The 14162-nt window shown below is 37.2% G+C and overlaps 3 protein-coding genes across 4 annotated transcripts; 2 read left to right on the top strand and 1 right to left on the bottom strand.

The window, feature by feature from the left end:
- The first annotated feature begins 242 nt into the window (after positions 1-242).
- lcat (lecithin-cholesterol acyltransferase) lies at positions 243-4841 on the top strand. Its single transcript, XM_056250858.1, has 6 exons — positions 243-438; positions 694-850; positions 1371-1486; positions 1566-1661; positions 2146-2370; positions 3907-4841. The coding sequence occupies exons 1-6, from the start codon at positions 294-296 to the stop codon at positions 4482-4484; spliced, it is 1317 nt and encodes a 438-aa protein (XP_056106833.1). The 5' UTR covers positions 243-293; the 3' UTR covers positions 4485-4841.
- A 1151-nt stretch (positions 4842-5992) lies between these two features.
- Positions 5993-11737, top strand: pla2g15 (phospholipase A2, group XV). The gene is made up of 6 exons (XM_056250859.1): positions 5993-6278; positions 7847-8003; positions 8384-8502; positions 8572-8670; positions 8776-9000; positions 10536-11737. Exons 1-6 carry the CDS (start codon positions 6140-6142, stop codon positions 11045-11047), a joined length of 1251 nt encoding a protein of 416 aa, XP_056106834.1. The 5' UTR covers positions 5993-6139; the 3' UTR covers positions 11048-11737.
- Positions 11738-12309: 572 nt separating this feature from the next.
- Positions 12310-14149, bottom strand: usb1 (U6 snRNA biogenesis 1). 2 transcript variants are annotated; one of them, XM_056250860.1, is made up of 7 exons: positions 13923-14149; positions 13631-13839; positions 13375-13558; positions 13240-13293; positions 13037-13151; positions 12855-12938; positions 12310-12724 (listed from the first exon to the last, which is right to left on the bottom strand). In XM_056250860.1, the coding sequence occupies exons 1-7, from the start codon at positions 14027-14029 to the stop codon at positions 12620-12622; spliced, it is 858 nt and encodes a 285-aa protein (XP_056106835.1). In that variant the 5' UTR covers positions 14030-14149; the 3' UTR covers positions 12310-12619. The 2 variants fall into 2 exon arrangements, with proteins under 2 accessions (XP_056106835.1, XP_056106836.1); XM_056250861.1 differs by having other exon boundaries at positions 13037-13142.
- Between the last annotated feature and the right edge of the window lie 13 nt (positions 14150-14162).

The following is a 14162-nucleotide window of genomic DNA, read 5'->3' as shown; positions in this document are numbered from 1 at the left end:
TAAGCCTCATATTTTATTCGTGTAGTGTAGGCCTACTGTCAGATTTAAAAAAAAAAAAAAAAAAAAAAAAAAAAAAAGGGAGGCGGGGGTTCATCGCGTATGTTTGCACCTTAGCCTGTTGTCATTGAAATATATCCTTATAATGTAATCATCACACACAGTAGGGGCTCACAGAGTGTTCACTGTCCGGTGACCTCACGTTCTGATACACTCACCGCCCCCCTCGCGACGTACGCATTAATACAGATAGCGCTGGAGTGAGAGGCAGCCAGAAGAACACAGACACAAACACTATGGGATATTCGCCTTCCTTCAGATGCATTGCAATTCTTCTGATTGCACTGCACCAGACCTCTGGATTCTGGTTATTTAACGTTATCTTCCCTCCGACAGCCAAACCACGCGTCATAAACAATAGCACTCCTCCTCTTATCATAGGTAAGCAATCTTACATTCATAGTTTGGATATTTAAATTGAGGGATTAAGTTTAAAGTGTTTGTTTCATTAATTTAGGCAGGGGGAAGCATACAATTGTGCCTACACAAGGCAACCTAGACAAGATAACAGAGTGCGCCTCACTTTTAGACAAGTTCAAATTCATATAGTGTGAAGTTTGTTTGAAGGTCCATCTTTAGTAACAAAATATTTGTCTGGTAAAATAACAATAATACCTTTTTACACCTTTGTATCAGTACCTGGAAATTTGGGTAATCGCCTGGAGGCCAAAATAGACAAGCCCACACTAGTGCACTGGATGTGTTACAAGAAAACTGAGGACTGGTTTCCTCTCTGGATGGACCTGAACATGTTCATGCCCATTGGAATTGATTGCTGGATTGATAATATAAGGTAAACCGACTATGGGAACAAACTTTAACAAGAAATATTTTGTTACATTATAATTTACTGTCACTTTTGAAACCTTTAACGAAACCTTTGCTGAATAAAAGTATTCTTTTCTTTAATAAAGAAAATCTTACTGACCCCAAACTTTTGAATGTAGTGTATAAATATAGTTTTTTTGGATGAAATTAATTTCTACACTTCCTGTTTTGTCTCATGTGTGCACAAATGAACAGAGCAACCCTTTCTAGGTACCTCTGATCTATTGACAACTGTTTCCTAATCATCCTCAGTTCTGTATTTCAGGTTATTGACCTTTTGTCTATTGCTTTTGGAGGGTTCTCGAAGGCTGATGTCATAGGGACAGGCCAATGTACCATAATCAATATTAGTAGCAAATCTACTGTCCTAACTATGTTTATTATCAGATTCAGAAGCTGTGATATATTTGAACTTCTTGTTTTGGTTTGGCTCGAACTTGATATGAATGTAACAGCTACATCTGCAGATTTGCAATTTTGTGCAGAATTGTGTACAACAGGACAAGTCGCAAGACATCGAACGCACCCGGGGTGGAGGTCAGGGTCCCTGGATTTGGACAGACGCACCCTATAGAGTTTCTTGACATAAACAAGCTGACTGGTGAGTATAACACTAAGTAATTGGATCGCTTACATCACAACATCCTCATTTTCATCCTGATGGTCTTTTTATTTTATAGGTTACTTTCATACCATGGTTCAACAGTTGGTCAGCTTTGGATATGTGCGAAATGAGACTGTCCGTGGTGCTCCGTATGACTGGAGAATCGCTCCAAGTAAGTTAAATCCCAGTGACAGACAACAACAATCATTTCACCATAGTACAAAACAAATAGTTGACGGTAGCCTCTATGTCAGGACTATTCAACTGTAGAGCTCCAACTCAAATCAAATATACCTGAACAAGCAAATCAAGGTCTTCAGGATTACATGAACATGACAGGCGGGTGCGTTTGTTTAGGCTTAGAATCAAACTGTGTAGGACAGTTGAAGAGTCCTATTCTACATAATTGACATTGTATACACTACAATAATAAATAAATAATATATCGATATATATAGAGTATATATACACATACAATAAAAAAACAACATCAATAATTATTATAAAGGGCATTGATAATGTTACACATTTGGGCGGAACCAGATTCTTATCAACCACACAGCAACCACCCAAACACCCTGGCAACCATTCATAAGGTGTACTTTCATTCTGTGTCCCAATAACAACAATGAACGTTTATGTTTGGTACCACATAGATGAGCAGGAGGAGTATTTTTCACGTCTGAAAAGCTTGGTGGAAGAGATGCATGATGAGTACAAGCAACCAGTCTACCTTCTGGGCCATAGCATGGGCAACAACTACATCCTGTACTTCCTCAACCAGCAGACTCAGGACTGGAAAGACCATTACATCAAGGGCTTCATCTCTCTGGGAGCACCTTGGGCAGGCGCTGTGAAGCCCCTCAGAGTCTTAGCATCAGGTACAGAGAAGAAATTTAAGAGAAACTGTTTTCTATTTTACAATGTCATTTATTCCTGTGATCAAAGCTGAATTTTCAGCATCATTACTCCAGTCTTCAGTGTCACATGATTCTTTAGAAATCTTTCTAATATGCTGATTTGCTGCTTAAGAAATGTGATATATTTATTTATAAAAATGTTATATTAATATAAATATTTTATATGATAAATGTCTTTACTGTCACTTTTGATCATTTAAAGCATCCTTGATTATAATATTTATTAATATTTTGATTTAGCTTTTTTTTTTTATTTTTATTTTTTTATTGTATTTTAGGTTTTAGTTATTTTGTGTTTTTAAATCATTTTCTATTTAGCTTTATAGTAATTTATTTAATTAGTTTATTTATTATTAAAAGCAACTTTGCTGAATAAAAGATGTTATAAAAAAACATGCAGACATAAAATATTGAATTCAGATGATTTCAAATTAAAATTTTAATGTAAACATAATTTTGTAATTGTAGTGTAATTAAATTGATTAATATTTATAACAAATTAAATGTTTAACTTCCGTCGCATCCTGTAACAAATCCTTCCCTCGCGGGTCAAAATGACCCAGAACCTTTTTTTGTTTTGTTCAGAAATTATAATTTTTTCTCCATTTTTATTTTTATAATATTTGATCTATTTTTAATGCATTTTTTTAATAGTTTTTTTTTATTTTATTTTTTATTTACCTTTAAATAACTAGATTTTATCAATAAATAATACAATGTAAGCACAGTCTTCACATTCTTTTAACTTAAATTCAAAATAACATGTATTCCAATACATGCATAACCAGCTCAAATCGGCTCAAAATATCTCACATTAGGTCAATTTGGTGGGGAAAAAATAATAATATAACATGATATTTCATGACTCTTGCTAGATGGCCTTATAGCTCTATTTGGAACAAATGAGCTGTTCCGCTGGGTCATAAAGTCAGTATGCTTTTAGATACACATGTAGACATTATAAAACCATTTATTCATCAATTGATCAAATCACAAAGTCATTCCAAAGGGAGTTATTCTCTATATCAGTAAGCACTGTTTCTGAACTCCCTGAAACACCTCAATTGAGTCTTGAGGTTTCCTCCAGGAACTCACACTTTACAACATTTCTCATTTGAATAATTCCCGCTCAAGGCACACGCAAAAAAAAAAAAGGGATGAGGCTTGGTTGTGTAATTTAGTAGTGTGTTGAAACTCTTGGTTATGGTAAGAGGTGTGATATTTACAAAACACACCCAAAGTGGTTGACCAATCACAGCACACTTGTCCAGCCGACCAATCAGAGCACATTGCACATTTCAGAAGTAGGGGCTTCATAGAAGAAGGAACTTAACAGTGTTACTGACAGACTGGGAAGAGATGTCAAATATGTGAAAAATATTTTTTTTTTTTTTTTTTTTACATTCAAGCATAAAAACATATTATAGTAGAACCCAAAAACAAGGATTCATATGGACTCTTTAAATGAGTTTTGGTCTTTATTTTATGCCTTTTTAGGTGAAAATGATGGCATACCCTTCGTGTCCAATATAAAAATCCGCGAAGAACAACGGATGACGACCACAAACCCGTGGATGATCCCTTCTGAAGAGGTGTGGCCCAAAGACCACACCTTCATCTCCACCCCCTTTTTCAACTACACCAATCAGGACTACCAGAAGTTTTTTAAAGACATCGACTTTGAGGACGGCTGGTACATGTGGGAGGACACCAGAAACCTCACAGCCGGCCTGCCCACACCTGGAGTTGAGGTCTACTGCTTCTACGGGGTGGGACTCCCTACTCCCGTGACCTACGTGTACGACGAGCTGTTTCCAAACGCCGACCCCGTAGATATCCTTTACGATGACGGCGATGACACCATCGACAGCCGCAGCATGAGTCTCTGTAAGCGGTGGATAGGGAAGCAGGAACAGGCCGTGCATGTGACAGAGTTCAGAGGCATGGCTCATTTGGACATGGTCTTTAATCACAAGGTGCTGACGGCAATCCAGAGAATTCTGGAGGGAAAGTACCATGAGGAAAAGCATGTCAGCTTTGAACAACCTCCATCTCTTAGCCTTAGTTTTGTGTGACATATTCACAACTGCATTATAAGTGCACTGCAACACTGTGTATAAAGGTATTGCTGGGTTCACACCATGTTGTAATTACCGTAATCACGAGATGGCAACCCAAGGATGTGTTTTTTTATGAGTCGGAATCTCATAATTACAGTAATTCCGACATGGCGTGAATGTCTTAATGATCTATTTGTATTGGTTTATAATATATTAATAGGCATGATATAGTCGTATTTTTTCTTTGTTACAGTCTAGAACTGTATTTGTATTATACAGAATTTATCAAATGTTTTTAATCTGTACATTAAAGATTGCAGACACCATAGCTCTTAAAGTGTAAAATGTACTGGATGTTTATGTTTTATAGCATAATTTAAACTGTCTATGCAACTGTAATATGTTAATCACAGTTCATATATACAAATTATGATTATTTTTTAGGTTGTGAATGATATTGTTAAACTACTAGTTAAACTGCTGCTTACTATACATATAAAAACATGTTTATCCATATTATTGGTCCTTGTTATTTGTACACCTGTCTGTACACTGTACTGATAATATTTGTTGAACTCAGTAAACTTTGAACTGGTTTAGGAGTTCTAAGTCTGCTAAACATCAGCTTTTTTTGCAAACAAATTAAAATACGTTAGACAAAGGTTCAGAGTTCACACAGAAACGGGCAGTCATTTTGCCAGGAAATCTTTCCTTGCTTAGTTGGAAAAAATAATTGATCGTTTCTTTTGAAATATAGATATTTTGTCAGAATAGGATTTCTTTAATCAGTAACTCGTTTGGTACTATCTTTTCCCCTCAAATCTCTATGATCTTTGAACATCATCCTCACACAGAGTGAAACAAAGCAACCTGGCTACATGTGCACAATACGCACTAGATTTGACAATAATTCAATGATCATCCCCTGCCTCCAGTCGTGACAATAGCGAAATTTGACTGCTTTTTGATTATACATTTTAATTGCTTGACTATACATTTTAATGCTTACTACACAATAAAGACACACATTTTCATAAATAATACTAATTTAGCATGGCTGGAATTGACCAGTTAGCATCGATGATCAGGGCTATTTTTTATTCTTCTTATTATTATAAAAATACAATTTATTAAATTGTTTTGAGAAACAGATTTCAGTAATTTAATACATACATTTATTCTAATACAATTTATATTATTCAGATAACCTGTAAAAGTACAACAAAATGTTGTTCAGGCAGGATCAATTTGTAGGCTAATTTGGTTTATGCGTTTTATTCTGAAACTACATACAGACAGTTCATATAATCCTTAATTAGCATCTTAGATTTTTAAAGCACACGAGGATTTCAAAATTCACATTTGAGGTATGTATGTATGTGTAATTTATAGTGCAGAAAATAAAATCAATTATTGCAGCCTAGCTATAATCGAACTGTCTTTCAAAGCTCCGCCCACCGACTCGATGTGTTCTGCCGTTGTTTATTCGCGTCTAGCTGCTTTAAAAACACCTATTACATGATCGCTACATTGTGTGGTTCATCACAGTCACTGTCGCTCAGAGCCAGGAGAAACACTTCTCAGACCACTCCTAGACCTCACAATGGACAGATAAACACAAATGCACCCTTGATCCTGTAAGCCAGCAGAGGTGTGAGCCACTGAAAGAGATGCTTCCCTGTCATCGGTTGAACCTCGCGATTCTCCAGCTGTGTTTGTTGTTGTTGGTGTCTTTTACCGACGGCAGAAATTTGAAATGCTCACCGGGGAAAGTGTGCTCGGGCTCGGACCGACCGCCTGTTGTTCTCAGTAAGTTATTTTATTGGAGCACATCTTTTTTGATGTCCTGTTGCTTTTCTGTTCTTGACACCAGACACAGTTGTTTACTTGTCTCATGATGAACTGTCATGCGGTCTGTGTCTCAAAACCCAGTGTCCCCTACCTAGGCAACACTTACACTGTCCAAGTAGCTCACATGCTCAAATGTTGTGATAGCGTTTGCATGGACATTAGATTTTGTTATATAATACAACCACTAGTACAGGATGTACAGATAGTGTGTTTTAACCTCATATCCATGCTTGTTCAAGTATTATATAGAGTATTCAATATATGAATGTATTTATAAACGGACCTTAATCTAGTGGCTTAACGCATCTTCAAAGCTGTTGATATTTTGATAACCGTTTAATGCACGTGACCAAACAGGAGAGCTGTCGAAGAAATCAAAACCTGGTCCAGCAATATAAACACAACACAAACCCAACATGTAAAAGCCATTGACTTTTATATATTGCATTGGTGTTGTGTTTATACTGTCTTGTTTTGTGCCATTTTCTTCTTTGTATCGGTTTGTTTTCGCTTTGGCGGTTTCTCATATGACGCGATCATATGACCTGAGGAAAAAAAAAGACAATTCTATGTCACTGATTGCGAAACAGGTCGTAGTAAAACAAGAAAATAACACTTCTTTGTCCCCTTTTCATGGCCCTTTTGGCAAATTACGAAATGTATGATAACATTTAAAAAATTGTGAAAATACGTTATTTTTCAGACTTTATTATGGAAGTACCATGGTGTTGTCGTAATAACCTTTGTGTGTGTGTGTGTGTGTGATAACTTAATAGTATAAGACACTTTGAAATATCTTAATATGTAAGTACCATGGTATTTTATAATCACTGTTGCTAAAGACATTAAAGTTAGTATCTATGTTTTGGAACATGATAGCAGGATTTTAGTTGGTCCAAGAGTGTTTTAATGTGAACCATTTTCACCTCCTTGAGCTTGTACCAGTTAGAAACCATATAACATGCTCCAAAACACACCTACCAGTGGAGACTGGATTTCCCATCAGGTAGGCGTCTAAATTTACACTAGATCATTATTCAGCAATAAAAGATAGCTTAAATATTTTTTTTCTACAGTAATATCTAAAGCACACTTTTAAGTACGCTATTTGACTAGCCAATATTTACACGGCGTCTGATAGTAGGAGCACAAACATTTTGTGAATGTGGTGACTGACAATAAAGACACGCAAACTTTGCAGGAAACTGTACTTGGAAACATATTGGGGGGTTAAAATGGTTCAAACTAGACCAAACTGGCAGACATTAGTGCTGATAGAGATGTTTAATCAGTAGGTGATAAGTAGGTAATCTCTTTTGAATGGTGATAGTGTCAAGTCTTTTAAATCAGTTATTCTTTAATCATATCTAAAGTAGTTTGTGAAGTGCTTCTGATGGAGTTTCCCGTGAAAACATAAGTCACCATAAAATTGAAAATTCTTATTTTTTTAATGAATATTGCATTATTTATTCTAAATGATTCTAAGTGATTTATCATTCAAAAGATTATAAATGATTTATCCATAGTTCCAGGAGATCTTGGGAATCAGCTTGAAGCAAAACTGGACAAACCTAGTGTAGTGCACTACATCTGCTACAAGAAGACCAATGACTACTTCACGCTATGGCTCAACCTGGAGCTGCTGGTGCCGGTGGCCATTGACTGCTGGATTGATAACATGAGGTAAAGGGCAAAAGGACAACTGAAACCAGAAGTTGTGCATGTGATGTATCGCTGGCATATGACATCCATACCATTTTTGTAAGACAAGCTTCCTTCTTCTGCAACAACCTTTATTGAGTGCAACACTCAGGTTTCACAATTTAAAAACTCAATTCATTTTCTCCATAGAGATTAACAATTTATAAACCTTTAAAAACAGACCTACTGTGAGCTATATTGATTGTTTAAATTAGGCCCAAATGCACTCTATTGAATGTAAAATTAGTAGACATGTCATGAAGTACATTTTTTGATATTGAAACCACGCCTTTGCTTCTTTTGATTTCATGTCGCCTGCTTTAAATATGCAAATACGTCATCAGCATCTGTTTTGTTTAAAGGCTACTATACAATCGCACAACCCACCTCACTGAAGCTCCTCCGGGGGTGGATGTCAGAGTGCCTGGGTTTGGAAAGACGTATAGTTTGGAATATCTGGATCCAAGTAAACGGAGTGTGGGTGAGTGGAAACTGGGTGTTTTTCTCATTATGTTAATTTGTCGATTGGTAACTGTTTTGTCTGTTTCAGGCATGTACTTCTTCACTATAGTACAAGCACTGGTTGATTGGGGGTATACCAGAGACGACGATGTTCGAGGTGCTCCCTATGACTGGCGTAAAGCCCCCAGTATGTATCTTCTGTTTATGCACCAAAACAAAGTTCTGGGAAACGTGTTGGTTCTTGTCTTAATGTCTAAATTGGACATTTTTGTTCCCTGATCTGTACCTGCAGATGACAATAAGGAGTACTTCTTGCGTCTGCAGCAGATGATTGAGGAGATGGCTAATAAGGCTCAAAGTCCTGTGGTCCTCATCGCACACAGTATGGGGAACATGTACACGCTCTATTTCCTTAATCACCAACCGCAAGCTTGGAAGGACCGGTACATCAAGGCATTTGTTTCTCTAGGGCCTCCATGGGCTGGAGTGGCCAAAACTCTTAGAGTTCTGGCAACAGGTACAGGCTAAAATTGTTTTAGAATGGGATTTTCCCCTGGTTTCACAGACAAGGCTTAAGCTAGTCCCAGACTAAAATGCATGTTTGAGCTGTTTTAACTAAAAGCAACTTGCACTGGCTTATCCTAAAATCTATCAGTGCCAGTTTTGTCTCAGGATGCACACCACCAGTAATGTTTTTTTCTAAGACTCGTTTACAAAAGCTATATAAATGTCCTTATTGAACTAAGGCATAGTCCTGGCTTAATCTAAGACCTTTTGGTGAAACCAAGCCTTTGCTGAATTAAAGGTTATGTATGTAATTTTGTTTGACTGTACCAAACCTTAAAAATATCATAGAATGTTTGCTGAGATTTAGGATAATTGTTTCTCCAAAAAACAGTGCTACAGCCAGTTATTCTACTCTAAAATGTGCATTCTAAAAAAGACTACCCACCCACTGCCAATTTACCCAGTAGTATTTTGTCAACCTTGGGTTGCCAGATGGCGGAAAACACTGCGTATTGTAGCCATGGAAGCCAGCCAATGAACCGGTGTCAGAGATCGCAGATTCTACCCGACTTTAAAAGCCTTGTCAGTAAAAACATTGCAAACGAATGCATTAACTGATCAACTTGCGGTATAAGTCGCTTTCCAATTGCCAGTTGCGCTCGTTACTGTTGCGTGTACTCAGTCTGGCGATCCCATTTCAACCGCTAACTGTCAATAATACATACTGCACCTTTAAATTTGAACTTTTGTACGTCAATGCAATTCACATATACAGTGGTATTAATGCCCTCAAAAATGTCAAAATAGATTTTAAAGTCAACTGTCATGGTGATACAACAGTCTTGTCATCATAATGAAGGTAAAAAAAACTTGAAAAGAAAACCAAGTAGTTTGGCACAATCTTGTATTGCTATTTTTTTGGAAATAATATTATTTAATAACAATAATATTATTTAATAATTATTTCATTAACATTATGTATTTAATTCTTTATACAACAACGATTTTCAAATCAGCTTTAATGATTGAAATAATATTTAATTATTATATTGGTTAAACTTTTTACTTTTGAAAAAGTATTTAAAAACTTTTGAAAAAGTATTTAAAAACTTTTTCAATACGACTTGAACCCTGAAAATGGCAAGTTTTTTAAAACCATATGAAACGTTTCTAAGTGGCCATTCACATAGAACACATTTTTTAGTGAAATGAAAAAAAAACCTGCAAGAAAAAAAAGTGGAACCACTTTTAACTTGAACGCTGGACTTTTAGAACAATTGGTTGATCTCATGTGAATGACAGGTTGTCCCGCCCTCACGCCAGTAAACACGTCAACAACATAGTGAAAAGATGATGCTGCAAGAGGGAGGGGAAGTTATTTTGAATAAAGATCATATGAATTTGAAAAAATAATGACGTCCACGTATAAATCATTTATAAGCACTGCAATATTCCATAAAAAAACCCTGAAACGTCCATTTTGATTTTACTTTAAAACCCATTTACGATCACTGGTTTGATCATTTGATTTTGGTTCCATCACAGGCGACAACAACCGCATTCCCGTCATCAGTCCTGTAAAAATCCGCACCCAGCAGCGAACGGCCGTCTCCACCGTCTGGCTCTTGCCCTACGCCCACTCCTGGCCCAAAGACATGGTCCTGGTTTCCACCCCAAACACCAGCTACACAGTCCAAGACTATCAGCGCTTCTTCAAAGATATTGACTATGAGGACGGCTGGGCCATGAGGAAGGACACGGAACCGCTGGTCAGTGCACTTCAGCCTCCTGGCGTTCCTGTCCACTGTCTTTATGGCAGCGGCATTCCCACAGCTCAGGGCTTCAATTACACAAACTTCCCAGATGTAGACCCCACCGTCATCAACGGGGACGGAGACGGAACAGTCAACCTGTTGAGCGCCATGCAATGCAAACGCTGGAAGAGCCAGCAGACACAGCCTGTCCAAATGTTCGAGCTGCCCGGGAACGAGCACGTCGCCATGCTGTTGAACATAACCACAGTCAACTACATCAAGAATGTGCTGTTTACACCATGATGGCATTGAGGCTTTACACACTTCCCCTCTTTAACTTTCGGGACTTTGTTCTGCTTTTCGGGTGGATGTTCCTTTCCTTATCGGAATTTGTTGTCGGAGTTCCTTTTTGTGGAGTTGAGGTTTATCAGGACATCAATGATAAATAGTCATCTTTTGTTGGGCACAATCAGCATTTACAGAAATGATTCTTGAATTTTTACTCAGTTCAAATCTAAAATGTTAACATAGATTTTACTGCACATAGTAAAATGTAATTTCCAGTTGTTTAATGTGAAATGGCAATTGTTTGCCGTTAATCCTTGTCAATTACATTTTTAAATATTGTCTGTTTCTTAACCTTTATAAACTTTAACCTCTTATACACACAACTTCTTTAATCTACAGATTTTATCTAGTGCTTTTTTAAACGTTTCTATCCAAATTATACTGACACTGCAGTATCTCTGTTGATCCTACTAACAAGCAAGTGGCTATTTATCAGGCTGTCTATGACTAGTATTGATTAATGTATTTTTGTCAGATGTTCTTGAATGTAGAATGTGCCTAACGGCTGGATATCTCACTGTTGCTCAATTTACATCAGCTTAACCTCTAGACTGCATTTGTGCCACGGCCCAGGATGGGTTAACCCATGTTACATGTGAACAAAGTTTGCTCTTGAATATAATGAACAATGATTTGTGAAGCACATTATTTGTCGCTTTTCAAAAATGTTTTGAATTGAGGTTGTTAGACTAAGTTCTATTATAAAAACTGTATTTTAACAGTACAACACTAACCCCCGGTTTCACAGACAATGCTTAAATCTATTCCTGCACTAAACTGCATGTTTGAGTTGTTTTAACTCAAAGCAACTTGCACTGGCATATATTAAAATATGTCAGTGCCATTGTTTTACCTCAAGATGCACACCACCAGTAATGTTTTTTTCCAAGGCACGTTTGTAAAAGCTACGAAGATGTCCTATTTGAACTAAGGCCTAATCCTGGCTTAATCTAAGCCCTGTTTGTGAAACCAAGCCTAGCTGTGGAAAGTGAAACTTAATCTTTCAGTTTGAGGATGTGGTGTGTTGCTAAAAAAACAACAAAAAACAAGTCCGATGGTGAAAATGCAATGCTAAACCAGGGTGTGACTTTTGGTTTCTCAAACAACAGACAGTTGCCTACATGCCATGGGTTAGTGAAAAATCACCATGTTGCAGTAATGTACAATAAAATGCTCTTTACCAAAATTGTAATAACATAGAGATACTTCATCCATCATTGGTTCAAAACTTTCATTATATTAGGAAAACCTCAAAATCCACATCACTACTAAACAGTGTTTCATATGGAAGCTTATTTCACAGAATAAAAATATAAAAAAGCTTATTCTGACTTTATCGCACAATTCTGACCTTGCTCATAGTTGCAAGTGTAAATCTCACAATTTTGACTTTTTCTGAGAATTGTGAGTTTATATCTTGTTCGAATTGAGATATAAACAAGGAAAAAAAGTCAATTGTGAGAAAGTCGCAATTAGCTTTTTTATATTTTTATTCTGTGGCAGAAAGAAGCTTCCATAGTTTCACGATCATTGGAGGGAGAAAAGAAAGACTTTATTTCCCGTTTTGCAGCGAAGCTCTGTGCAGTTGAGCCGTATGTGAAAAGGCCCATCTTCATGAGCGTCAATGAGACTCTGAAAAGTAAAATCATTGGTTATTAGAATTTAGATTGCAATGGCAAAAACACACCAACTCTTCAACCTTTGCCTTTAATCAATACTTATCCATGTTTAGTGTGTGATGCAGATCTGCTTGGGTTCCTACCTGCAATTCTGATAAACATGCCTTTTTTAGGCTTTCCGTGTGGTCACCCACACACCAAGCAAGGCTTATGTGGAAAGAAGGATCCTATATGAAATAGAGGAGGCTGTTACATGAAATTTTATCTCAATTTGATTGTATTTGAATCTTTGTTCACAAATATGATACCAATGCCTTGTTTGTACCTTATAAAAGGTGCTGAGGTTGAATTCTTTCATGGTTTGATCCAGTATTTTGATGAGCTCAAGCAACTGAGTTTTTCCAGTGGAGATTTCCAAACCAAGGAATGTCCTGCATGAACTTTATGCCATTAAAACAGTGCATTGAAATGAAGAAATAAATAATACACAGTCTAGTTAGGTAATTAACAGCGAGAGTAATGAAATACCTAGTCTTTTCAGCATTAGAATACACCATCAGTTTATCAGCCAAGCAGAAAAACCTGAGGAAACAATCTGACTTAGACAGCCAGCAACTGACACGTTATAATGAAACAATGAGGTGTTGATTATATAGCACAGACTTCTGGAAATGTGTCACACCAGTCCGAATGGACTGGATGAACGGTTGAATCCAGTGATGCCGCAGAACCACTGTCTTTGAGAGACTGAGGTGAAACTCTTCAGATAGGGCCAGAGGGATGCCGTGGGCTGCCGCAACCAGCATCATTTCATTTAGCACCTCCAGAAAGGCCTCCTCAGGGTCATCTAAAAAGGGTTAAAGGTCATTCAGAGTAAAATGACAGTATCGATCTAAATACACTCAGGCAAAACGCTTACAAGGAAAGAACATGTATGTAGCCCAGTTGCCCCGCTCGTGCTGGAAGGACCGCATTCGCCCTCCATGCTCATCACTTTTATCGGTCCACTTTTCTTCTGATTCTCCGAACATCTCCCTTACACTCTCGGGAAGAGGCAGACGAGGTGTCAGGTGGGCTGATTTGCCTGCTTTGCTTTTAACAGACCCAAGATCCAAAGGTTCACTGGTGCTATTCAGGTAAAAGAGGAATTTAGAGCCCTAGAAATGCAAATAAAAATAAAACTAAACCACAGAAGATCAAACGCACCAAACCTGCTTTCATTGTCAAGTTTTCCTCTTTTCCTTGAAGGTGAGGAATCATTTTTTGAAGAGTTTTCAGTTTCATCTTCAGAACTGCTACTACTGTAATTGACAATCATGTTAAGGCCGAAAAATCTTAAAAACTGCAACAGATGATTAAAAATACCATCTCAGATACGTGACGACACTCTTATTGTCATGCGCAAAGCGCTTCCGATGGTCCGGCTTCTTCACAGCGTCCCACTACAACAA

The sequence above is a fragment of the Rhinichthys klamathensis genome, unplaced genomic scaffold, assembly GCF_029890125.1.
Source record: "Rhinichthys klamathensis goyatoka isolate OS25496 unplaced genomic scaffold, OSU_Roscu_1.1 h1tg000076l_1, whole genome shotgun sequence".
In the NCBI taxonomy this organism is placed as follows: domain Eukaryota; kingdom Metazoa; phylum Chordata; class Actinopteri; order Cypriniformes; family Leuciscidae; genus Rhinichthys; species Rhinichthys klamathensis.
Note: the sequence above shows the minus strand (reverse complement) of the source record. Positions and strands in the feature narration are given on the sequence as shown.